Source organism: Cavia porcellus, unplaced genomic scaffold (assembly GCF_034190915.1).
Source record: "Cavia porcellus strain 051 isolate PalLab524CR breed Dunkin Hartley unplaced genomic scaffold, mCavPor4.1 scaffold_12, whole genome shotgun sequence".
Classification (NCBI taxonomy): domain Eukaryota; kingdom Metazoa; phylum Chordata; class Mammalia; order Rodentia; family Caviidae; genus Cavia; species Cavia porcellus.
Window position 1 is genome coordinate 17,285,806 of NW_026947495.1, and position 26,512 is coordinate 17,312,317.

The following is a 26,512-nucleotide window of genomic DNA, read 5'->3' on the forward strand; positions in this document are numbered from 1 at the left end:
GAAACAGTGCAGATCAAAACATAACCATTTAAGCAGAATAGTGTTTCACCACCAGATAATCCTAACCTAAAAGTAGTTACCATATTGTCTCTTTCTTTGAAATCCTTGAGTACAACTTCGGATACTGTAGCATTAAGTATATCAAAGCAATGTAAAACCATTCAAGAGAATGACAGCATTACAGAGTATTTAGAATCAACTAACAGAAAATGAACAGTGGTTTCTGTATAATCTCCTTGTCTTTAAAAGGTTTTTGCTTATACTATCGTACATAATAAAATCCAATAAGATACAGCCTATTTAGACTGTTGGAGACAGAAGGACAAAAGCTAGATGAGACTTCAAAACAAGATGATACTAAATCAGTATTACCTATTAAGATGTCATTTTCTTCAAAATAGCTGTTCCTATCATCCAATCTTCTCTGCCTCATTTCTGTTGAGCTCTTTTTCAGTAGCTGTCAGTTTGTCTTCTTCATTTTGTTCCCTGCTCCATTCGTTGTGGCCTCTCTGCCATTATTTCTGGATTCTTTGTATTTTTCTTTTTTTAGAATATCCTGCAATACTCTCTGTAGAGTTGAATTGGTGGTTGCAAATTCCCCCAGTTCCTCTTTATCCTGGAAGCACCTTGTTTTTCCATCAATTTCCAGGGACAGTCGTGCAGGATATCTCAATCTTGGCTGGAGATTATTATCTTTCAAAGCTTGAATTATTTCCCCCCACGCTCTTCGTGATTTGATGGTTTGTGCAGAGAAATCTGCTGTAATTCTGATGGGTGTTCCCTTGTAAGTGGTCTGTTTCTTGTCTCTGACAGCTTTTAATATTCTGTTCTTGTATTGAATTTCTGGAATTTTTATTATTATATGCCTGGGTGTTGCTCTGTTTGGGTTGTAGGTAGCTGGGGTCCTGTATGCCTCATACATCTGAGTATCTTTACCTTTTGCTAAATTAGGAAAATTCTCCTGGATTATTTCTGTGAGTAGCTTTTGTAGTTCACTTGTTTGTGTCCCTACTTCTTCTTTTATGTTCTTAATCCTTAAGTTATGGATCCTCTTATCATCTTCTTGTCTTTGTATTATTGCTGTTTGTTTCTTTGTTATTTTTAAGAAGTTTTTCATTTCATTCTCCCATATTACAAGTCTGCCCTCCAGTTCAGATAGTCTGTCCTTAGTTTCTTTCAAGCTGTTATGCCAGTCTTCGATAGACTTCTTAGTATCTTGGTAGTCCCTTTGAACCTGCTTCACGTATTCTATGCTTTCTCTGTTTTCTCCATCAAACAGTTCTCCCCTTTTTTTCTGTTCTTCTATTCCACCACCTGTTTTTTCTTGGGTGGTACTTAGCATTTCTCTAACTATTCTGCATACTTCTAGCTTCAGGTCGTTGATAAATTCATTCCTGAATTGGTCTATGAGGCTCTCTATATGGCGCCTTATGTGTATTGGTGCGGTGTCTGCTATTGCCTGATTCTCAGAATTGGGAGCCGAGGAGCCTTTCTTGTTGCTGCCTCTTCCCATGCTGCCTCTTCTTCTCTGTTCCTTATATATGCAAGCTTATATAAGAGGCCCAGCTTCTCTCCCAGTCAGCCACAGCCTGATCGAATTGCGCCAGTTAGGTGTTCCCGCTCACCGCTGCGCACCAGGGAGTTACGGACCAGGCAGCCTACGCGTCTCCCCTCCCGGCCACCGTCAGGCTCTGGGATCTGGGTTGGGACAGCCTACCAGGTCCGCCAGCAGCGTCACGCAGGCCAGGCACTTTTCACCAATCCCGCCCGAGAGGGGGATGTATGGCTGGAGTCGCCACCGTGCCCTGCTCCCGCAGGACTGCTCGGGCCCAGAAAGTCCTCTGCTGGAGTCAAACTGTGGTAGAGTGTCAGTTTCTCTCACTCACCTCACCACAAGTCAGTGCACGCCTCCCTGCCGTTCGCAGATTGCCGTTCTCAGAGCTTCTGCGCGTCTCTCTCCTTGCCGAGCCACTGTAGAGGCAGCCAGCCGCCACGCGGCGGGAAACCCAAATCACAGCTTACAATGGCGCGGGGTCCAGACTCCACACCGAGGCTTTTCTGTTCCTGTTTTAGCGCCAGGACTGCATTCCAAGTTGGTTTCTCTCAGCCCAGTTCGTTCCTGAGTCAGCAGAGCATATCTCCACCTGCTTATGTCTCCTTAGTCCGCACCATTCCTGGCTTCTGAGCCGAGTCTTTCAGAGAGCCTCCGGTAGTTGCTGTTATCTGTCCGCCATGTTCTCCCGGAAGTGCCTCCCAGGATCTTTATAGGCCCTTAACAAACTGCTTTGTTGAGGTTTCACCTTATAGACACCAAACACATTAAAATGCTCTCACTTCTACATTAAGTGCTCCATTTTCCCATAAAGTGATCAGAGGGATTTTTATAATTTTGCTTTGGAAAGTATTAGAAGCCATACTTTAATTTATAATTGGCAGCTGTTTCTTGGCCACCATTGTGTACACTTAGGCATATTCTGAAAGTGAGAAGCGCTAAACCTCAGATTGGAATTTTCATGAATACCAAAGTCAACTATTAAGGTTTTATGGATGCTTAATTAAACATTTATTAGTTTAAATTTCTACAGGTTTTTCTAAAATTTCTTTTGAGCCAATACCTAGACTTTGAATTCAACCTCCTGGAGAGATGCTGGTCCACAAGTTTCTGACTATTGAGATTCTCCTGCTTTTTGCCAGTGTGCTTTTGTATTCTTACTCAGCCTTTAATTTCCACTAGAGGTTGGAATTTCTCCTTCCCAGGGCTCAGTCTCTCATTTTCCAGGCTCCTGGGTTGCCTTCTTCTTCCCTGCGTGCTATGGCTTTGACTGGACTTTTGGCTCTAGCTGTGGGTCTTGCCTGTGCTTTCTTTGTATCTGTAATATTCGATTTATGAACCTTTCTGGGGGCTTTTTTTTCTGAATATTTGAGCCTACCCAGATTTTCCTATTTTGGCGCAGTAGTCTCTTCCAATCTGGTCCTGCCATCTGAGTCCTAGGGACACCACCTGCTTCAAGGGCAGGAAAGTGTGACTTACAGGCACATCGGGCCTCATGCTTAGAAGAACCTTCAGCTGGTTAAATGCTCTTCTGTCACTGCCTTAGATTCTCAGTCGTTGAACATGTGTCTTGTAAGCAATGTTTGATGGGACGATAGAGTCTGCATGTGTTCAAAGAAATACAAAGAAAAGAAATGGCTTTGTATTTTAGCACTTTAGTAACACTTTCCCCCCCGACCCACTGTTTTTTGAACTAAGGTGCTGGGGACTATGAATTATAACCTGATTCTAGTCCTGCCCTTGGGCCAGATTGGAATGTGGAAACTCTGCTTTTTTCTGATCATACCTGGAAACCCTAGGAGTAATGACTGCTGTGCACTCACAGGGCAAGATAAGACCTGCTGGAGGCACCTGGGGGAATTACACCCTTGTCCTCGTCCTTGCAAGAATGCTTTGAACTTAGTCCCCTTATCACCAGCACCTGTTCCCAGAAACACCCACTGCTCTTCACTTATTGTCCTTGACTCAGATGTGATGAATAAACATTAAGGTTCTGAGTGGCTTGTGACATTTTGTTCCCTCAAAACAACTGGTTATCCCAGACCCCTGCCTGTAACTTTCTTTCCTTTCCTGCAGTATGCAGGTAGCTCCAGATAGGAGCTTAGAGTCCACTGCAGAGTTCTCTAAAACAGGGCCTCTCTTTCTATTTGTACTGGTCTTCTCTGGGAATGACAGTGGATGAGGACCTGTTAGCCACTAACAAGTGGTCACAGGGGCCCTGGGATGATGCTATAGGTAGGAGGCTGGTTAAATCTTCCTCTTCATTGGCTTATGAGACACACATTCAAGAGTAAAGGTGAAGGGCAGCCAGGTATGTACCAACTGTCGAGGGGTCACTACCAAAGCCCTTCAGGAGTTTGTATATGGGAAGCTCTGCCCTGAAAAAGCATCCTTATGACATCCTCAGAGCATTAAATTATCAAGGTCCAAATGTTGAGAAGGAACAGAGCACAGGGATATTTTAGTGTAGGTATCTTCTGGAGTAGTTATGCCAAATTGCAAAGACCAGTTGGACAGTTGGTTCTTTTCTTTCTTGCGTTTTAGGGTAGGTCAGATACTAACTCGACAGATAATTCTTGAAGCTCACATTAAATTTTAAGGCATGAAGGACGATAAATAACACCCAGTCCAAAATGTGAAATGTTGGGAAACAAAACATGGGAATCTCCAATAGAAATCTCATGAAATAATTCTCAGAATGACGTGATGATAAAAATCACTCCTTAAAATTTAACTTGAGTTTCAGAGGTGGCTGAATCTTCAGCCTGTGTGATGCTGGGATTAAACTGTGTGACACTGCACTTAGGGTGTGTGGTTACAGAATCAGTCCACTGACTGGTTACACATAGTGTGGATAACGGGAAGCCCATCCTGGGTGTGGGTGGCAGCATCTAATAGGTGGGCAGCCAGGAAGGGACAAAAGGGAGAGACTTTTGCCACATTGCTTGCTGCTGCTTATCCTGCTTATTTGCCTTCTGCTTGCCATGAACTATTTCTCCTCTGTGATGCCCTTCTGCCATGCTACCCTGCCTTGGAACCAACCAAGTATGGACTAAAACTTCACCCAACTGTGAGTAAACATGCCTTTCCTCCTTTAACTTTGGGTATCAGGTATTTTGTCTCAGCAATGAGAAAAATTATCTAAGCCATTACTATTTATAGCATTACTAATTCTCTAAGCCATTACTATTTACGTAAGCATTACTATGCTCCAGGTACTGATGGTACAGCAATGCAAATGGTAGGTGTAGTACTGCTCTCATGGAACTTCCATTTGGAAAAATACAGGAGGGCTGGAAAGGTCTGCATTACATTGGCTATCGAAGAAAGCTCTCTTTGAAGAGTTGACATTTGAGCCAAGATCCAAATGACAAGGAACCAGCCAAGTGGAAATTTGGGGGACAAGTACTTCAGGTAGAGAGGCTGGAACAGCAAGTACAAAGGCCCTGAGGCAGGAGTGGGCTTGGTGTTCTAGGTGATGGCACAGCAGCCTGGCTGGAGGCAGTGGGAGGAGGGGTTGGGGAGTGACTTCAGGGAGTGCAGAGGCTGATGGAAAGAACCTGGGGTTTTCCTTCAAGCCCAGCAAGGAGCCCTCAGAGAGTTTCAGTAGCTGAAGGGCATGATTGAATTTATGTCTGAAAGATGGCTTTGCTTGTTTTGCAAAGAGTGGATGGTTGGGAGGGCACAGCAGGGAATCAGGAAGATCAATTCTGTGGTCAGTGCAAGATGGAGAAGGAGAACTGTTTGGGCAAAGCAGCTCAAGGAGAGGTGGAGAGAAAAGGATGAATTATAGGTAAATGGGAAAGGCTGAGTCTCAAATCCGCTAAACAAACAATAATAACCCTTAGCACTTTAGTAACAGTTGTATAAACTGCCTGTTGCTTTTACTTCTGTGCAAATCTGAGAACCAGTTATGGCTGGGCTTCTTAGCCTCCTGGGTAGAGAGAGGAATTGGATGGCCTGGGATTAAAGGCTCATTTCAGTCCTCCTGCCAGGTCCACGGTCAGGCTTCTGGAAGGGCAGGTGAGACAGTGGATGAGGGAAAACCAGCAGAGAGCTTGACACAGAGTAGATGCTGAGAAAATACAGGATGAGTCAATGAATGGGCGAATGGAAGAGGAAGGGAGGGAGGATGGGCGATAATTACTGAGGATGACTGCTGGGCAGAATGCTGGTGCTTCAGGCCAGGTCACAGTGACCGGGGAGAGCACAGCCTCATTCCCTGGTTGGGGAATAAGGGGATGGGGAGACTGAGGCTGAGAGTGGTGGGAGAATCTGTCCAAGGAAACTCAGATGTCACTTCTTCTATATGGTCAGATTCTGAAGCTGGATCTCAATGATGGCTTTACCTCTTTCTGGGGAGGAGGGTAGGAGGGAGAGAGGGAGAAAAGGAGAGGGAGATGGTGATGGGGAGAGAGAGACACAGAGAGAGAGAGAGAGAGAGAGAGAGAGAGAGAGAGAGAGAGAGAGGCAAAGGTGGGGTCATTGAGGACTGGGCTTCTTTGTGGAGGCTCTACCCTTTTTGTGAAGCTGCTGGCTAATTCCCTCCTTACCCCACTCCACTCCAGTCTTTCAGGAAAGGCTGCTGGTGACAGATCGGGTGTCAGTGATTCCTCTGGAAAGGACCACTGACCATTCTGCTTCCATACGTGTCAGCATCAGTCTCATGGCCCTTGCCACTTGGGAAGGAGCCCTTGAAGCTATAAAGCACCTGGCCCACTTTTGTCCACCACTGCTCTGTTCTGTTCATGCACACAGCACCTCTCTCTCAACTGATGAGCGCTTCAGGACAAATCTGTCCCCATGGGAGAGCCAGGGATGGGATGGGGAATGTAACTCTAAGGAAATATTTGCTTCCTGCCAGGCCTACGGCACATGAGGAAGTGTTCGGAAGGCCCCAGCAGTTGGCATGTTTAAAGGGTGTGTGTAGATGGGTTGTATTCAGAAGGATCGCTGATGGCTGGATTATCTCTTGGTGAGCTGGCTCTCTGGCATATGGAGACTGTGTGGCTTAGGGGAAAGGAGATCCTCCTCTGGACAGGGTGGTACTGGGCCTCATCCTCTGAGCCCTGAACAGGAAGGACATTGTCCCTAGAGACAGCTAGGCTTGGCTTCCCACAGTGCCCTGCCAGCCTCAATTTCCTTATCTATAAAGTGAAGATAACCATACACCCCTTTTAAAATTGTTGTGAATTGTAAATAAGGAGATGATATAAAGGTAGAGAGTGGGGCCCAGGTTGTGTACTAAGCAAATGTTAAATGTCCTCCTGTCACCGTGCCGCCCTGCCTTGGAGCCAACTGAGTATGGACTGAAACCTCCAAAAACTGTAAGAAATAAACCTTTCCTTTCCCAACTTTGGTCATCAGGTATTTTGTCTCAGCGACCAGTAAAAGTAACTAAGACACCTCCCCACCCTCCCCACACCCAACTTACCCCTGTACCTCCTCCCAGGGTGTTTAGGGGATAGGCTATGATATGAACTGCTGTGCTGGCTGGGGTGCTTAGTGAGGAGAAGGGTCAAACCCTAGGTCTGTGTGGCTGCGGTAGCGACAAGAGAGCCTGCACTGTGGAAGGAGTCCTTAGGATCCAGATAAAGTTCTGTGCACCTCTGAGGATGGCGACCCTTTTCTAACCAGCGCTGAGACAGGTGGGAAATGAGCTCAGGGCAGGGTGCAGGGCAGATGGTATTAAAGTCGGCCTGGAGGGACTGGGGGAGAGGGGGGGCTTAGATTTGGGGAAGTGGGAGGTGAAGGGAAATTGAGTAGAAATAATATCTGGGGATGTATCTGTTGGTGCCAGAGAGGGAAGACCGTAGTAGTTGTGCAGCCCTGCTTGGTTGAAGGACGTGAGGAGAAAGAAGAAATCTAAGAAAGTGTAAGTGCTGTTGTAACTCCAAAAAGCTTGAATTGCAGGCTGGGAAGTTTGAACTTTATGCAAAGAGACTAGGCGCTACTGAAAATCTATAAGCAAGACCAGAGTTTGCTGTGCCTTAGGCAGGTCAGTCTGGTGCACAGAACAGGGTTGGGTGGCAGGAGGTGATCACTAGAATGGAGGCCAGAGGTCAAGAGGCAGAATTCCCACAGGGCCAACAAGAAAAGATGGGGTGGGAGGAGCATTTGGTTAACTCTTCACAAATTTTTTGGTCTGCTTCCCATTATGAAAAATTTAAACACTTAGGACAGAAGGATTTGAAGGCATCCTAAGGAAAATTTAATGAATCCTTTTGTGTCTCTTTCTTGGCCCGCAGTGATAAATTGGGCCAATTTGGTTTAATCTCTAGTCCATACACGTTTCCCTTCCACAGTATTTTGTGGCAAGTCCAAGACAAAATCATTTCATGGCTTCTGTAGTGCGCAGGAGGGGCAGTGTTTCTGGGGCCACACTGATGGGCTGTGCCACCTCGGTGTGGTTTGCCATGTGCTGGTCACATAACAACAACATCATCACCACTACCACCACCAATGCCTTCAGCATAGGTCTGTTCCAGAGATGGCATAGGACATCCTCATATTAAAGTAAATTACTTGTTGTTTATTTGAAATTCGAATTTAACCAAGGATCCTATGTGTATTTTGTTTTGATTTGGTTACATCTCACCATCCTCCCACCCTAGTCTTCTCATGGAAGCCAGAGGGAGCAAAGCCCTTGTCCCAGGGCAGTGGCTCTCGAGGGTGGCCCTGGGACAGTATCCACAAGGCTGCGTCCAAAAGAGAAAACCCCAGACGCAGCTAGAGTGACACTGCACCCTGGGTTTGACATCTTCTGGGTGATTCTGATGGACGATGTGGTTTGAGGACCACTGACCCAGAGAATGATGTGCTACCTCCCCCCCCCCCATCTGCTCCTCACTCACGCCACGCTCACCAGATACGGAGCAACACCAGGGACCTCACCAAGGGTCTCCTCTGGGCGTCTGCGCTCTCTCCAAGACTGCCCGCTCCGGTCCGTTCCCGACCCGGCGTTAGGCTGTGAACCAGAGAATTAATTCTTCCGGCGGGCTTTTCCAGGAGCGGCGGGGCGGGGCCTGGCGGCAGAACGGCCACGTGCGTCAGGGGGAAGCAGGAAGTGACTGCCGGAGTGGAGCCGTCGGAGCGAGCTGAGGGGGGGCTGATGGAAGTGGAGTGGGGGCTGGAGAGGGTACCCCAGTGAGTCGGCTTTTCTCTCCTTCAGCGCCCGCGGTTGGGCCCGAGGCCCGGGGTCTGGGCCGTCAGGACAGGAGTGTGGGACTTAAGGGCAGAACCTGGAGCTGGGCGAGGGTGGCCCTGGGGAGACGAGGGCAGGGGGCTGGAGGGGAGGCTGGAGGCTTTGGCAGGTGGCAGCGGAGGGGGAAACCCCTTTCTAGCCTCTCCCCTCCAGGGAGACTGCCCGCAATGAGGTGCGGCCTTCTACTGTCCTCAGCCGTGATCCTCCTCATTCATTGCTTCCTGGTGGGTGTGTGGGGATCCCGGATCCCTGAGAGCAGAGGTGGCTACTACAGCTAGCAGCCCAGTGGCTCCTCCTACTGGCTCTGAAATTTGACCGGGAACCTGTTAACCTTCAGCAGGCTTGGGTGAGGCCTGAGACTGTGCTTGTCTAACCTCTGCTGCTTCTCCGACCACACTTGGAGCAGCAGGGTATCAAGAGAACTTTCCCGCCGTCGCAGCCACCCAAATCTGAGTCTTCCTTGGCTTCCTCTGGTGTGAGCGGCAACTGTGCATGCAGGTTCACCAAGGCCTGGGCAGCCCAGGCGTTGTTTCTACTTCTTGCAACTTCGCTGATGTTTGCAGCTGACTCTTAGAAGCACAGCAACAGGTGTGAAAAGGGGAGGAAAATATAGAGAGGAGACTGCAGGAATGCCTCCCAGGCCTCTGTAGCAGACTGTGCCTGCACCTGGGGGTGGTGCTGGCTTCTTTGAAGTTGGTGAGGGCTGAAGGAGCTTCTTGCCTGCTAACTCCTCAGGGCTGATGGTGTGAATATCCAGTTAATGAGGATGTCTGAGCCCCACAGTGTGAATGACTTTGGAGGTAACAGTGCTGGCACACCACACCGGTATGGGGCTACTGTTCTTTACTGGCTGTACAGTCCCCTGCAGGGCAGGATGACTTACTGTCTAGGCTCTTAGTCTTGTAGACATCATTTCAGTTTCAAAAAAGTTGCCTTCCATGCTTTCTTGTGCATTAGAATCCCCCACGGAATAAGATGCAGATGTAGTCTTCAGAGTCAGAGTCTGGCTTGGGACCTGAGATCTGTGTTCCTAGGTGGCCCTCAAAAAGGACCAGGTTTGGCCCCTGCACCACTCTTTGAGGAGTGAGGCTTTCCGACAGCAAATAGGAGACAATTTTCCAAGGGATGCTGGGTTGACAGTGGCCCTGACAAATTCAGGATGGCAGGGATGTGGCCTTATTCCCCTCCTCACTTCTCAGGATGCTCAGGTAACCTGTAAGTGGGGATGGTTTAGAGGAGCATTTTCCTGTTCTCTCCTGTGTGATCACTAGCTCACAAAATCCACTTTGACTTTGGTTAGTTGTCAAACGAGTTGTTTGTTTTGTTCTGTAGCTGTTAAAAGGGGCCAGGGGAACTAAAGATATTTTGTATTGTGATCCGTCTTGAATGATAAATCATAGGAAGATAGCTCTATGTCTTAGTAAATGTTGGAATTTCATCCACAAGCAGCTAGAAATAAACAATTGGGGTATCTTGAACCAGGTATCTTGGTTAAAAAAACACAAACCACTCTTTTAGAGTGTTTTAAAAAGATGACAATTGTAAATAAAACAGCTCCCTAAAAATTATCTTTTTCATTAATTAGTGTAGTCTCTATCCTGAGTTCTGTTGGACTATGGGGACCACGGTCTGAACAAATCATCTTTGTCTCAGAGGTTTCCTAACAGCAGAGCCGTGTCTCACCTGGGTTTATCTTGGTTTGTCTGAGATCATATCCTTTCCTAGGTTGGAAGCTGGCCATGTTGCTGAACCCTTGGGTGTAAGGGCCCCTGTCACCCACTGCCACCGTTTCCAGGATCGACAGGGACAGCACATTGACTCTTGGTCTGTAGTCTCAGGGTAGCTGGCTCCTTAGTACTAAGGCTGGGGAAGACTGAACCCCCTGTGGTTGTGTCCAGCTCTGTGGGTGATAAGCCAGTGGGAGCTGAATGAAGCCTTTGAGGCAAGCCCCTGAGCACTAGGGACCAGAGCACAGAGCTGTTCAAACCGTGAGCTCCTTTGCCCTATAACTTTCCACGGGGAAAGGTCTGGCTCCTTGTCATTTCAGAACGAGAACTTAAGCGCAAGAGGTTTTGGGCCCCATAAGAGGGAAGAGTGCTTACCTTCCTTCTCTTGGTGGGCAGTGGTGTGACTCCAGCTTCAGCAGCAGCTGGGTTACCCTAGGGAAATGCTGCTTCTGCGTCTGTTTCCTTGTCTTTGCCAACTGTCCTGTCCAGGTAAGCTGGCCTTTTCCAATTTAGCAAGTATTTTTCACAAAACCCTATTTCAGAGGGTTGTGCAAAGGTATCACCCTTGTTCTCTAGCACCTGAGGTCGTGAAGACCAAGGAGGCCCCCTCAGAGCCACTGCCCAGTAAGGGGATCAGGAACGACTTTGTCACGAAGTGGGCAGCAAGTGAGCTGCAGGGGATGGTCTGAGCTCTAATGGTGGCTGTGTGGGAGGAAAGTGCTCCAGGAAGGAACCGTGTGAACAGAGGCCTGGAGAAAGGACAGGCTGGAGATTCTTCAAGATGCCATAAAGAATTTGGTTGCGCTGGATGACTGTACATAGTGTAACAGGCATGGGCTTGAAGAGACTATGGGGGAATGGAAGGTCATTGGGTGGAATTTCCCCTGTAACAGTTCAGGGATTGAGAGCTCTGATTAAGAATTAGATGGAGAAGTTTAAAGGGAACCTGAGCTAGTTACTTGTCTCTGGAGAGAGAACAAACCATGGGCAGGGGCAGGTGAAATCTTCAGGATGAGCCTGAGATAAGCCCCTGGATGTGTCAGATCTTGGAACCCTTCCTCCTGGCCACACTATGTGCAGTATTTGTACTTCTTCTCTGGAACTAGCTCTCAATGTTGCAGCATCTTGTGAGGCTCCCTGCATGTCCCATATTGCTTTTTAGAGTTAGATACTTCTCAGTGCTGGGATGGAAAAGCTCAACCTGTGTGCTGGGCTGTTGAGGGCCCTTGGGTTGGTATGGCAGAAGGGTGCATGCCACCACTCCAGATAGAGACAACTTAAACGGGAGTAGGACACAGAAGAACAAGTGTCACCAAAAGGGACCTGTGGTGGCTGACCCTTTGCTCCTCTGCACACAGCTATATCCATCATGCTGCAAGGCCACAGCACTGTGTTCCAGGCCTTGCTGGGGACCTTCTTCACCTGGGGGATGACGGCAGCTGGGGCAGCCCTCGTGTTCGTATTCTCTAGTGGACAGGTGAGTTGCCTTCTTTGGTTCTGCTGGTTAGTAGGCTCTTTTATGACCCTGCCTGCATGTGCAGGAGGTGGGTGGTTAAGTTTCCCTCTGTCTTCTTATTTTGTGCCCAGTTCCCTCCCCAGTGAGGAGAACAGGTACAGACACCATGCATTATCTTCTTTCCTGCCTCTGACAGCCTAGTTTGAAGGGATTGGGGGTGAGGAACCCAACCTGACGTGTAGCTTCCATCTGATTTCTTTTGGGTCTGGAGTAGGGGATACTATGAAGATTGAATTTCAGATACAGCTGTCCTCCCCTGTGGCCTTGGCTTAGCTGGGATGATTAAAGAGACCTTGGGGGAAGCAAAGGATCTGCTGCCTTTCTCTTTTATCCCAGTCCTAGGACTTTGTATTCTTTCCCTCGGATAATAGGCCACCTGCCCATGTCTCTGCAGAACCCACATTTCTCAATGCCATGCCCATGTATCTTCACCTTTGGGATGAATATAGGTGGCTGCCTTCCCATGCTCCTCCAGACGCAACACCTCCCACCCCATGCCCCTACGTCCTCCATGTATCCTATAGGCTCAGACCCTTTCTGTATCCTTGCTCACTCTTAGGCCCCTACAGACTAGCCCCAAACCCTTTATACACCCCTCAGCTCTCTCTTCTCCATGCCCCAGACCCCTGAGTCCGTATGCCTCCTCTATATACCCAACCCAGCCTCCCTGCACAGTATACACCTGCACAGCCCACACCCATGTCCCTTGCCTAAAGACTTTCCTCAAGCCTGGACTCCCCCAACCCCAGACTCAGAGCCTCCCATGGTGTCTTGACAGAATGCACATGAGGTATCTTAAGATCTATTTAAATTTACTGTGAGACTGATCTAGAAACAGAGGCACATTAGGAAGTTGGCAGGTCAGGCCCTCTTGTGTTAGGGACCAGTCCAGCCGGTATTGATTTCAGCAATAAGATCTTGCTTCCTACACTGTCTCCCAGCCTCCTGGGGGAGGCTTGGAGCCAAGCCATCAGAGACGTGGAACACAAATCGCACAAGCTGGAATCACTGGGTCCAAGACACTTACAGATGGCAATTTCATAGAAAGAGAAAGTGGAGTGGTAGGTGACAGGGCTTGGTGGGGAGGAATGATGCAGAGTTCTTGATAGAAAAGAACTGTGAACATAGATGGTGTATTTCTCTTAGTGTAATGCCCTCAAGGCTCAGCCATGGTGTCCCACGTGCCAGTTTCTTTCTTTCTTTTTTTTTTTTTTCTGGTACTAGGGATCAAACTCACAACCTCATGCTTGCCAGGCAGATGCTTCTGCCGCTGAGCTAAATCCCCAGCCCCTCTTTTTTTTTTTTTTAAAGGCTGAGGAATATTCCATTGTACGTGCATACCATGTTTTGTGTATCCACTCATCTATGGATGGACACAAACCTCTTGTTACTAGGATAGAAGACTTGTATAGAAAAGTGCACATTTTATAAGCGCACAGCTGATCACTTTTCATAAATAACATGAAACTGTGCCCAGATCAAGTACCAGCCTCTTACAGCCCCTTCATGTCTCCTTCCAGACTGCCCCCTCTCCCCACCACCTCCACTCACAGCATGCATGGTTTTTCCTAGTTTGGTGTTTTATTTAAATGGACTAATCTTTATACAGTAGGCACCGGTCCATGTGTGCGTGAGTTCATTCTATTTGTTTCCCAGTTTGCTTTATGTCCTGGCCTGTTTTATATATATAGTTATAAGTGCACACAGTGTATGTAAACGTTTTCTCATTGTCCTGTGATCCTCTGCTGTATGAATGTATCCTAACTTCTGGATCTGTTCTTCATCTGGGGAATTTGACAGTTTTTGGTTTTGGTGTCTCACATGCCGTGCTGCTGTGAACATTTTTGCAAATGTGTGGTGAGTGTGAGTGTGCGTTTTGTTAGTTATTACTCAGGAGTAGCAGGAGGTGCAGTCACTTGTCTCTGGTGCCATCTAAAAGTTTTCTAGCATCGTCATGCTGGTTTGTACCCTGATCTATGAGAGGGCTTGTTGTTTGCCTTTATCTCCCTGACCTTTGGTAATTTCCATTTCTTAGAGCAGCTACTTACTAAAGTTCCTGGTGGTGATTTGCAGGGGGAGCTGAGTAAGAAACCTCCTGTGGGCCTTTGCACCCCTGCCGCTACAGGATGGGATACTTCTGACCAGTTCTGGCAGGGATGGGACATTTTAAAATTTCTTTTCCCTTGGTTCATGGCCTGTTTTGTAAACTCAGGAGGTCCCAGCTAAGGAGTGGACTTGTGGCTCTCTTGGGACTCAGTGGACCAGTTGCTGTCTTGGCCTGGGGCACATTGTGCTGCTGTCCCCCAAAAACTAAAGCACCTTCTTTTCGTTTTCAGAGGCGGATCTTGGATGGAAGCCTTGGTTTTGCCCCAGGGGTAAGTTGCATTTAGAAGTGTCAGTGGAGATACATTTATTTTGAAGTGTAATCTAGATACAACTCTGGATTCTCCAAGTGCTTGTGGTTTCCCATATTCACTTCCCAGCTTATCGAATGCCCTGCTTCTCCTTAGATGGTGAAAGAGGAAGCTTGTGGGTAGCTGCCTCAGGACCTAGCAAGGGCCTGGGGGATACACAGCATGAATTAAATATTACTCCCTCCCCTCTTGTTTCTTTCCTTCTTTCTTTCTTTCTTTTTTTTTTTTTTTTGGTTCCAGGGATTGAACTCAGGACTGCGCTCTTGCAAGGGCGTTTATGCCGCTGAGCTAAATCCCTGGCCTTCCTCTTGTTTCTTACAAAAGGACTCTTTATTATAAACATTTTCAAACATGTAAAAAAACTGGAAACCCATATACATCTCAGGTACCCACCCCCCAGCTTAAATCAGGATTCACATTTTGCTAATCTCATTTCATTTGTCTTATTCCAGGCTTCTGGGAAATTGGAGTATTTTGTACCATTGAATTCAATATGTAATTTTGCCTGTAACCTCAGTGTACATCTTTAACTGAATGACTTAAAAGAAATGAGAATCATCAATACTGTTACTACATTTACTAAAATTAACAGTAATTTCTTACTAAAAACCAATACTTAGTCTATGTTCAAATTTCCTTTTTTTTCCCAAAAGTGTCTTTTAAGATTGTTTTGGTAGAATTGGGATCCAAACAAAATTTTCATGCTGAATTTGTTGCCTTTTAAGTCTTTTATTCTTCAGTGGTCCCATTTTTTTCAAGATAGTAATTTGTTGGTAAAACTGGGTTGGTCATTTGTTTCCAGGATGTTTGGAGTTTGGCCTACTGCTTGCTTGTGTCATATAACTTTATCCTGAGTCCCCTCTGTCTCCTGTAAACTTGGAGTCAGACCTGGGCTTGATTAATTCAGATGTCATTATAAATCTGTCACAGTGATGCTGTGTATTCCTGTCATTTTGGTGATATTGAAAGGCACATAATACATGGTTTTCTCTTTTAGTTGATAGAAGTTCGGTTCCTTTGTGCTGTCTTATAGGCCTATGACTGGAAAATCTTTTTGAAGGGGGGACCTCGCTGAGGTCATCCACATGGGCAGCTATCAGACGAGGGCCTATCTTGGAGAACATGGAGGCTTTGCAGCCTGGCCCATCTGTGCTGATGGCTAGAGTTAATCAGTGTCTAGGTCCTAGTTCCTGGGTTGTTTTACTTTCTCACAGCTGGAATGCAGTATCTGACACCAACTGAAAAGAAGAGAAGTTTATTTCGGCTTGCGTTTTGGAAGTTTCAGGCTTTGCATGGGTGGCAGCGTGGTGGAAGGGCCTGGGTGGAGGAAGGCTTCTCTCCTCAAGTCCAGCAGGAAGCAGCGCATCAAGGGAGGAATTAGCAAGGGTGAAGTACCCTTCTGGACTGCATCTGCAGTGACCTGAGACTTCCAGCCAGGCCTTACCTCCTACCAGCAAGTCAGCTACTATGGCCTTTCAGACACTGAGACACCTTCCAGACACTTGAGGTTTTAGATCGAAGCCATCACACCTGTGTTTTCTTCCTAGTGCAGCTGTATCTAAGGATTCCCCAGAAGTAGTCCTCTTTTCCTCCCTTTCCTTGGACAGATTCCTTCTCTCCCAAAAGAGACAGGCTATCTCTTATTACCTTGTCTCTAGCTAGCAGCACCTCCAAGCTTGAATGGAGGGCTCGTTGGTACTTTGGTGTTGGTGTGGGGAAATAAGGGGAAGAACCCTAATTACTAAGCACTGGATGTAGATCTTTTAGCAATGTAGCTACTATCCTGATTTTTAAAGATGACTCTAATCAGATTGTCAGTGGTGAGATCCTTAAAGTAATTTTCCATGAGTGACTACTTTGGGATCTGGAGCTGGTAACTTAATAAAAGTTGAAAGGACAGAATGACAATATTAGAACACTTCATTTTCCTCTTTCTCCCACCTTTCATTTTCACAAACATATTTTGTTTTCTTATGTTTATAAAGAGAAAAATAGTTAACCTGACTTATTCTAATAATGTCTATTTAATAATTATTAACAAGTGTGTGAAAGAATTAAAAAGTAAGAAAGGCCCACCCATTAACATAAGCGTTTCTAAGACTATTTAACTTTTTACTCTGTTTTTTCTTTTGGTACTGGGGATGAAACTTACGACCTCATGCTTGCCACGCAGGCATTTATGCCACTGAGCTAAATCTCCAGCCGAGTATTTAACTTTTTAATGTTTAATAATTATATGAAGTATTATTAGTGGTTGCTATGTCTTCTGTATTAGTTATAATTGTAATAATAAGGCATTCCAGGAAATCATTTTTTAAGCATAGAGCCTTATACTACAGGAAACTTTAAAAAATTAAATTGCAGTATGTGTAGATATTCATATGGCAAAGAAATACGATGATGCAATAAATTATACATTTTACAGTATAAAATATAAATTTCTTTAGGCTAGGATTCTGAAATTAAAATACAAGTCAAGAACAAAACAAGAATGAAATAAATTACTGGCTTCAATGAAAAATTTGCTTCTGATGGATCTTTTTGTGTGTGTATTTAGGTGGAATATAACATGGACATGAGCCTACATAAGACAAAGACACACTGCATAGTTTATATACCGTATTTTTAACTGGATAATTATGGGAATAAAATGTATATGATACTTAGATCCTGTATTTAAAGGCTGCTAAAATAGTTTGTTTCTTTTTTTTGGTTGTTTTTGCAGTCCTGGGGATCAAACTCAGGGCCCTGTATATGCTAAGCAAGTACTCTATCCCTGAAGTTATACCAGGGCCCTGCTGAAACAGTTTTATTTAAACAAATTAGTATCTGTGCACTGTAAGATAGAAACATTTTTAATGTAAGATAGAAACATAAATGATTGGTGAAGTATCTTGTTTTTCAGCATTCCTGCAAGAGGTACATAGATGTGAAGATCAAAGAACCCTATTCTTTGGTGTCTTTCTGCTTCTGGCCAGACATGTGGGTTTCTTGTTCAGAGTTTGTTTTTATCAGTCAATACTATTTCAGGATTCAGATACAAATGATAAAAAAAAGCAAACCAGTGAAAAGAGATAAAGCGTAAGTCGTTAGGACCTATAAGAACGAATTCTGAAGCATCAAAGCATGAACATGTAAGATGCACTTTCTTTAAAACCTCATGACACCGTAGATTAGCATGTTTACCTAACTATGGGGATCTGAAATAGTTTTACATAGTTGGTAGGTAAAAAGGATTCTAGAAGTTATGGGTGTATATTTATCAGAAAATAAGTCTCATGGGAAGCAGTTTTTCCCCCAGGGCACAGTTGTGATTTTTGATTGTCTCAGCTGTGTCTAGTGGGTAGAGGCCTGTGATGCACAGGACAGGATGCTTCAGAAGCAAAGAATGCACAAGGTGTCAGAAGTGTTGAGACCCAGAAGTCTTGGCCTAATTGCAGTTTGGTGTCATCACCTATAGCTACCATGTGAGGTTTTAAATTTTCAGATATAATGTTGAAGAAACACAAAGTTTCCTTTCCTATCCTCTCTTGGCTTCCCAGAGATCACTGCTATGTCCCCCAAGCATGTGTCTTTGAAGAATGTTGTTTCTTTATACACATACGAAGTATAAGAACAGGCAAGATGTGATGGTGCCAGGTCTCCTAAAGACATTGCTTCCTGTTAGTCAGCTTTCTGTTACTGTGACAAAATACCTGAGATAAACAGTTTAATGGAGGAGGGGTTCTTTTTGGCTTGGTGTTTCAGAGATTTCTGACCATGGCTGGCTCCACTGATTTTGAGAACAATGATGGCAGAGGAAAGCTGCATGCCTCATGGCTGTCAGAAAGCATAGTGAGAAAGCCAGAGGAGAAAGTCAGGGGTCAGGTGGATTCCCTAAGGTCAGTTCCCATCATCCACATCTCTTTAAGTAGGCCCCACCTCTATCTCCTTCACCTTCCAGTAATGCCATCAGCTTACAGTCTCAACAGTGGATTGCTCCACTTGATGAAGTCACTTCTTCAAAAGCCCATCTGCCAGCAGTGTTAAACTTTAGAGGACATTTCAAATCCAAATCATAACACTTCTGTAATCCAGCACTGAATGTTGTGAGTGAATATCTGGAAGAAGAAAACTGGCTCTGAATTGATTGACCAGGTCTCTGGTGCTCCTAACCTGTTTTTCCAGTCTTCTGTGCTGACATTTGTGTGTGTGTATTGTATGTGCACTGCAATATATAATGCTACAGTGACGGGCTTACACAAGATGTAATTGTTTCTCAAAGTGAGTGTTCCAGTAAGAGTGATTCCTGGGATACAGGACATGTATATTTTAAATATATTAAGGAATATATTCACAGGTTATTATTTTCTCATTAGCGGGGTCTTGAAAGTATGAATCAGTTCCCCTTAAATGATTCCAATTGGAATCTCTTTATTTTTCTCCACATTCTTTAAGTCACTCCCCAAGTCGGTAATTGTCTTTCTTGCTCTGGTTCTGATGTTGATTTATATCTAAATCAGGAGTAAAACTACTACGGAGAACTGCTACCATTAAGAAGAAAAAAAAAGATAGCCATTATTGCTTGTTAGATTCCTAGAATAATATACAGAATAGAATAATTATTCCTAGAATAATTAAATCTGGAAAAGACTTGAGGTGGTTATAATGTCTAGTACTTATTAAGCCCTTATTATGTTCAAGGTGCTTACCAAGCGACCATCTAGTTTAATTTTCACGACATTTCTATGAAGGTTACACTAGGCATGTATATGATTCTCTCCCACTTTGCATGCACAGTGAAAGTAAGTGAACTATTCAGTATCATTCTGAACATTGGTACCAGTATCACAGACGATCTCCTATCCTTAAACCACAATGACTCAGTGACACGTTTACACAACATGATATCTGGTCCAACTGCCTCTCTTTACAGCCAAGAAGCAAGTGGGCATGTAAATGACTTATACAGAATTGAAAATTGCTAGATAGCAGCAGAGCTGGACCAAACCTGGGTGTGGAGCCAGGGGCTGCTAGTATGGAGCTGCGTGACCTTGGGCAAGCTTCCTAGTCTTCCTGAACCTTAACTCACTCTTGATGAGTGAGGTCATCGATTTCTGGGCTTAAGGAGAGCTTCTTGGCTGTGCATGTCGAAAGGGGTGAGCCTCAGCCTCAGTGGTCATGTAGTTTCTCATTTTAAGACAGCTGTGAAGTGTTTCTTTTAGGTTTTGTTTCACTGGACTCAGGATAACAATGGTAAACTTCAATGTGTAATTTGATACCTTTGCATTTGAGGAGAAAGAAATTACATTCCTGAAAGACATCTGAATGAGTTGGGGAGGGCTGAAGTATGGAGGTTGTATTCTCTTTGTTCTGGATGGCATGTCTCTTTGGTGAAGCTTGAACCAACTAGAGCTCTGTACATCAGTGCACATTCTCTCTCAAGGAGCAGCACTCATGTGGAATAAATGTGATCATGAAACTGCGTAAGAGAGTGTGTTGCTTAAAAAGCTTCCTTTTAAGGGATGAAAGGCAATGTACTGCCATAGGGAGCTGGTTTCTTATGACCCAACAATTGTTTGGGAGGCAATTTTGGTCGAGTCCACTTTTATGCACCACGTGGTAAATCATGTTTTCTCCAAATAACCGGCTCCCCATGGAAAGTTAATGAATCCCCAGCCATGGCTTGTGAATCTGGAGGGATGCTGGTAGCTAGCTGTTTCCATTTCCATAGAGAACTGGGTGGGAGGAATAGACTTAACTGACAGCAAACAGAACTCAGGGAGCAAATTTCAACCAGGGCCATTGGAAAGGTTTATTGTAGAGTAAATACGACAGAGTGAAGTTCAAGGGCAGGGAGCAGGCACTGCACTAGAGCTTTAGGAATCCTTGCATTTACAGTTTTTGGCCCTTTAGACCCTGGATTAGGAAATAATTGCAGCTCCCTCTTTTCCTTCTTTTGAGAGGTAGGGACACTGGTATGTCCCAGTGCAGATGTCTTATGTAATCGGGAAGGTGAGGTCTTTTACTGAGTACAAGTGCAGTTCTTGATGTTGAGGGGAAAGGGGGACAGCGAGAGGATGGGAAGATAAAGGAGACGAAAGCTGAGGTCACATGGAGCCCTCTGGATGGGGGAAAAGGAACTGCGCAACCACTGTAGCATGTTTATTTATACACTCAGGAGGTTGATGTCAATTTCGACCCCTGTGTCTAGCAACTTGTTTGCTTGGCTGGCCTGGCCACCTTGTGTTTTTGGAGCTAAAACATGTTTTGTTTATGTGGCTCACTTTGGTCTCTTCATGTTTCCAGGGGTGGCCTTGCTTTAGCCCCACACATGTGATTGATCTCCTTCTTTAGCCACTTCCTACAATATGTCACAATGGAGATGTCTCATGTCATTGGGACTGCACTAAGATGGGGTGGCCTTGGGCAAAGGGCTACAAAATGATGTGGGAGAAAGGAGTAGGCTCATGGACTCTGAGGAGACCCCCAAAGATCTCTTCTGTCTTTCCAAGCTGTGATTGTCTTCCTTCTCAGGCTGGGGAAAATAGGAATTCCAAGGGTACACTTGCAGGGCTGGAATCCTTCCAAGGATGAGGGAGAGAACTAGAGAAAGCTTTGACTGAGCCGATCCCACCCTTAGCATCACTCTGACCAGACACATTGCCTTAGAAGTTTCAGGGCACATATCCAGTGTGGAGCTTCTCTCTTAAGACTTGCTTTTTAAGGACTTGGAGGGTCCAGGGGACCCTATAGCCTGTTAAATTGTACTCTGCAGGTTTTCACATTCTGCACTGGAAGAAATAACCAGGGAGATTATGCTTATCTACGAAGGTGTAAAGGCTGTCCTTAGTTGAACATGCAGCAAAGGGGCAGGAAGTGTATCAGTGTTGGTTTTTTTAAATTTTATTTTATTTAAAAGGAAAAAGAAAAAACAAAACAAAACAAAGCGGTGTAAGGGTACAAGTAATACAGAACTACAAAAAACAAACAAACAAACAAACAAAAAAAAAAACAAAACAGTAAGAAATCACCAGTTAATAGATTACATATTATCATCTTAGAGATAGTTGCTCAAGTCACAGTATCAAAGCATGCAAAGTGGACATTCAAACAGTGAGACTGCAAACAGTTGTGTTCAATGAGCCAACCAAAAACATTAATATGGTCAGCTATTTAACACCCCTAAACATACTTGCTGTTGTATCCTTTAGAGCACTTTTTTTCCCTCTTTTTTACAACAAAATTTACACATTTTGGGTTTTATTACTCCTTAATTCTTATTACTTTTTTTTTTTGGGAGAGAATAAAGTCAAATATGGCAAAACAAAGCTGTCAGTCAAAACCAAGGATAGACATAGCACATGATGTAAGAACAGAGTACAAGGTTATCAACAATGGTTACCATAATGTCTCTTGTTTCCTTAAAAAGAATTGTCTATCTCATTAGGTATTATAAAGTTGAACAAAACAGTAGAGAACAAGACCAATAAAACTTAAGCATTGTAAACATTACAGGACTTTCAAAGGAGACAGTAGTCAAACCAGAATGGGCATCTTAGTGGATGTTATTGCCTTCAAAGTAGTTGCCTATACCCTCAAACTTGATACTATCATACAGAATGGAACAGAGTCTAATCAGTCAAAACAAGATAGTGGGAGTATTACAAGACTTCAAAACAAGTTAATAGGAAATCAAAAAAAGTTACTATAATATATCCTGCTAATTTTTAAAATTTTTCCCCTTAATTAAAAAAACCATAAAAAATAACTAAATAATTTTTTTAATGAATAAGGGAGAGATTGACATAAAAGAGGACATAACAGTATAACAATACAGGTCAAAGCATGACTGTTTCAGCAACCTAGTGTTTCTTCACCAAATAACCCGACTTAATAGTAGTTACCGGGGCTGGGGATTTAGCTCAGCGGCATAAGCGCCTGCCTTGCAAGCAGGCAGTCGTGAGTTCGGTCCCTGGTACCGATAAAAACGAAAAAAAGACTAAAAAAATATTTAAAAAAAATAGTAGTTACCATAGTGTCTGTCTTTTTCCTTGAAACATTTGAATAAAAGTTCATATACTATAGCTTCAAATATTTCCATATCAAGAAGCCCAGAGGAAAGCCTTTCCAATTAATAAGTGAAAACTTTATAAGACTTCAAGGCCACATAATGGGGAATCATGATTACCACATACTTTTATATATTTGAATCATTACTTACATTAGGGAAACTATTCGGTATTCACACATGCGAGATTGATTTATTTCACTTAAGAGTATGGTCTCAAGCTGCACCCATTTATTGATAAATATGTCAGTGTGATCCTTCTTTATAGCTGAGTAATACTCCATTATATAGAAATACCACAACTTTTTTATCCATTCCTCAGTTGATGGACACTTGGGTTGTTTCCAAGATCTGGCGATTACAAATTGTGCTGCTATAAACATAGGTGCACATATATCACTGTGGTATGATGCTTTCAGTTCTTCTGGGACTATGCCTAGAAGTGGAATAGCTGGAATAAATGGGACTTCCAATCCCAGCTTTTTGAGAAATCTCCAGACTGAACTCCACAAAGATTGTACTAGTCTACACTCCCACCAACAGTGTAGGAGAGTTCCTTTTTCCCCACAGCCTCTCCAGCATTTGTTCTTGTTGGTTTTCTTGATCCTGGCCATTCTTTCAGGAGTGAGATGGTATCTCAGTGTGGTTTTAATTTGCATTTCTCTAATGACCAATGATGATGAACATTTTTTCATGTATTTATTTGCCATTTGTATTTCTTCATCTGAGAAGTACGTATTCATCTCAGATGCCCATTTTTGGATTGGATCTTTGAATTTTGGGGGTCTGAGTTTTTTTTAACTCTTTATATGTTTTAGACAAGAGTCCCTTGTCTGAGAGAGAGTTCACTAAAATCTTTTCCCAGTTTGTGGGTTTTCTTTTCACTGTGCTAGAGATTTCTTTTGACACGCAGAAACTTTTTCATAAGAAGTGGTCCCAGTTATTGATTCTGGGAAGTATTTCCCATGTGGTTTGAGTCCTGTTCATGAATTCTCTACCTACTCCTATGTCTTCAAGGTTTCTACCCAATTTGTCTTTCCATAGATTTAGTGTTTCTGTTTTAATATTCAGATCTTTGACCCATTTAGATTTTAATTTAGTACATGGTGATAGACATGGGTCTAGCTTTAGTTTTCAGCAAATGGAGAGCCAGTTTTTCCAGCACCATTTATTAAAGAGACTGTCATTCTTCCAGTGAACCTGCTTGGCTCCTTTATCAAAAATAAGGTGGTTGAGTGTGTTTATAGTTGTGGTTGTATCTTCTAATCTATTCCATTGATCTTTGGCTCTGTTTTGATTCCAATACCATGTTGATTTTACTACTGTTGCTTTGTAGTATAACTTCAAGTCAGGGATTGTGATGCCTCCTGCCATGCCTTTGCTGTTTAGAATTGCCTTTGCTATTCTAGGTTCCAGATGAATTTTAGGAGTGATTTCTCTAGATTTATAAGGTATGTTGATGGTATTTTTATTGGGATTGCATTGAATCTGTATAACAGTTTTGGGAGAATGGCCATTTTCACAATGTTTGTTCATCCTATCCATGAGCAAGGGATGTCTTTCCATTTTCTGAGATCATCTTCAATTTCTTTTTTCAGTGTATTATAATTTTCCCTGTATAGGCCTTTCACTTCTTTCGTAAGAGTAATTCCTAAATATTTCATTTTTTTGCTTGCTAATGTAAAGAGTGTGGTTCCTCTTATTTCTCTCTCTGTGATTTTGTTGTTCGTGTATAGGAATGCTATTGATTTCTGAGTATTGATTTTGTATCCAGCTACGTTACTGAATTTATTGTATCTAAGAGTCTTTCAATGGAGTTTAGGGGGTCTTCTAGGTAGAGTATCATGTCATCTGCAAACAATGATAATTTAAGTTCTTCTTTTCCTATCTTTACCCCTTTTATTTCTCTCTCTCTTGCCTAATTGCTCTGGCTAGTACTTCCAGTACTATATTAAATAGGAGTGGTGATAAAGGACATCCTTGTCTTGTGCCTGATTTTAAAGTAAAGGCTTTCAATTTTTGGCCATTTAGTATGATGCTGGCTGTTGGTTTGTCATAAATGGCCTTTATTATATTGAGGTAAAGACCATCTATTCCAATTTTCTGTAAAGTTCTTATCATGAATGAATGTTGGACCTTATCAAAGGCTTTTTCTGCATCTATAGAAATGATCATGTGATTCTTACTTTTGGCTTTATTGATATGGTGGATTACATTTATTGATTTACATATGTTGAACCATCCTTGCATTCCTGGGACGAATCCCACTTGGTCATGGTGTATAATCTTCTTGATGATTTGCTGCATGTTTTTGCCAATATTTTATTGAGGATTTTTGCATCTGTGTTCATTAGGGAGATCGGTCTATAGTTCTCTTTTTTAGTTGGGTCTTTCTCAGGTTTTGGTACTAGAGTAATATTTGCTTCCAGGAATGACTTAGGAAGGATTGCTTCCCTTTCAATTTCATTGAGTAGTTTGAGGAGTGTCGGCATTAGGTCTTCTTTGTATTTCTTGTAGAATTCTGCAGTGAATCCATCTGGGCCTGGGCTCTTCTTTATAGGTAAGGACTTAATTACATTTTCAATTTCATTAACAGAGATTGGGTTATTCAACAGTTTTACATCCTCTTGATCTAGCTTTGGTACTTCATATGTTTCTAAGAATCTGTCTATTTCTTCTGTGTTATCAAACCTTTGAGAGTAGAGGTTTTCGAAATAGGTGTTGAGGATCTTCTGTATTTCTATTGGGTCTGTAGTGATTTCACCTTTTTCATTTCTTATTGCATGAATTTGAGCTTTTTCTTCCCTTTTTAAAATAAGGTTGGCTAGGGGCTTATCGATTGTATTTATTCTTTCAAAGAACCAACTCTGATTCGTTGATTCTTTGGATTGTTTTCTTAGTCTCTATTGCATTGATTTCTGCTCTGATTTTTATAATTTCCTCTCTTCTTTTGGCTTTGGGCTTGACTTGCTCTTCTTTTTCTAGCTGTTTGAGGTGTAGCATCAAGTTATTTATTTGTATTCGTTCTATTTTCTGATGTGGGAACTCAGTGCAATAAATTTTCCTCTGAGGACGGCTTTCATTGCATCCCACAAATTCTGGTAAGTTGTATCTGCATTTTCATTTTCTTTTACGTATTGTTTAATTTCTTCTTTAATTTCTTCTGTGGCCCATTGATTACTCAAGAGTGTGTTATTTAGTTTCCATGTATTTGCAGGATTTTTGCAGTATCTTTTATCATTAATTTCTAATTTTAGAGCGCTATGATCCGATAACATGCAAGGGATGATTTCAACTGTTTTGCATTTGTTTAAATATGTTCTGTGAGCTGGTATATGGTTTATTTTAGAGAATGATCCATGTACTGCTGAGAATAATGTGTATTCTGATGTTGTTGGGTGGAACATTCTGAATATGTCTATCAAATCCATTTGTTCGCAGGTGTGATTCAGTTCTGTTATTTCTTTGCTCATTTTCTGTCTGGTTGATCTGTCCCTTGGTGTCAATGGCGTATTAAGGTCTCCTGTTATAGTTGTGTTACTGATAATTTGAGTTTTCATTTCTGTTAATAGTTGTTTTATATAACTGGGTGCTCTGGAGTTTGGTGCATATATATTTAAGATAGATATCTCTTCCTCTTGGAGTTTTCCCCTAACGAGTATGTAGTGACCTTCTTTGTCCTTTATGGTCATTGTTGGTTTAAAGTTCACGTTGTCTGCAAATAGAATGGCTACTCCTGCTTTTTTTTGGATTCCTGCTGCATGAAGTATTGTTTTCCATCCTTTGACTTTCAGTCTGTGAGTATCCTTCTGTGTTAGATGGATTTCCTATAAACAGTATATGGTTGGATTTTGTTTCTTGATCCATTCTGCTAGTCTGTTTCTTTTGATTGGTGCATTGAGACCATTTACATTAATGGTTATTACTTTTAAATGCTGGTTTATTGTTGACATGTTATCTCTCTGCTGTTGCATCTTTATCTTTCTGTTCTGTTTAATTATTTGCTTTGCTTAGTGGTTTTTTCCTTTGTGTATCTAAACTGTCTTTCA

The 26,512-nt window shown here is 43.3% G+C and overlaps 1 protein-coding gene across 5 annotated transcripts in view; it reads left to right on the forward strand.

The window, feature by feature from the left end:
- Positions 1 to 8,559: 8,559 nt before the first annotated feature.
- The window catches only part of CUNH2orf76 (chromosome unknown C2orf76 homolog), a 232,752-nt gene continuing 214,799 nt past the window's right edge, over positions 8,560 to 26,512 (forward strand). For all 5 annotated transcript variants that reach the window (XR_010050765.1, XR_010050766.1, XR_010050767.1 and 2 more), the window contains exons 1-3: positions 8,560 to 8,698; positions 11,842 to 11,960; positions 14,336 to 14,374. Coding sequence is in view for 2 of the 5 variants with exons in the window: in XM_013142386.3 (XP_012997840.2) it covers positions 11,853 to 11,960; positions 14,336 to 14,374 (147 nt within the window). In the remaining 3 variants the exon portion in view is untranslated. The remainder of the gene's footprint in view (positions 8,699 to 11,841; positions 11,961 to 14,335; positions 14,375 to 26,512) is intronic.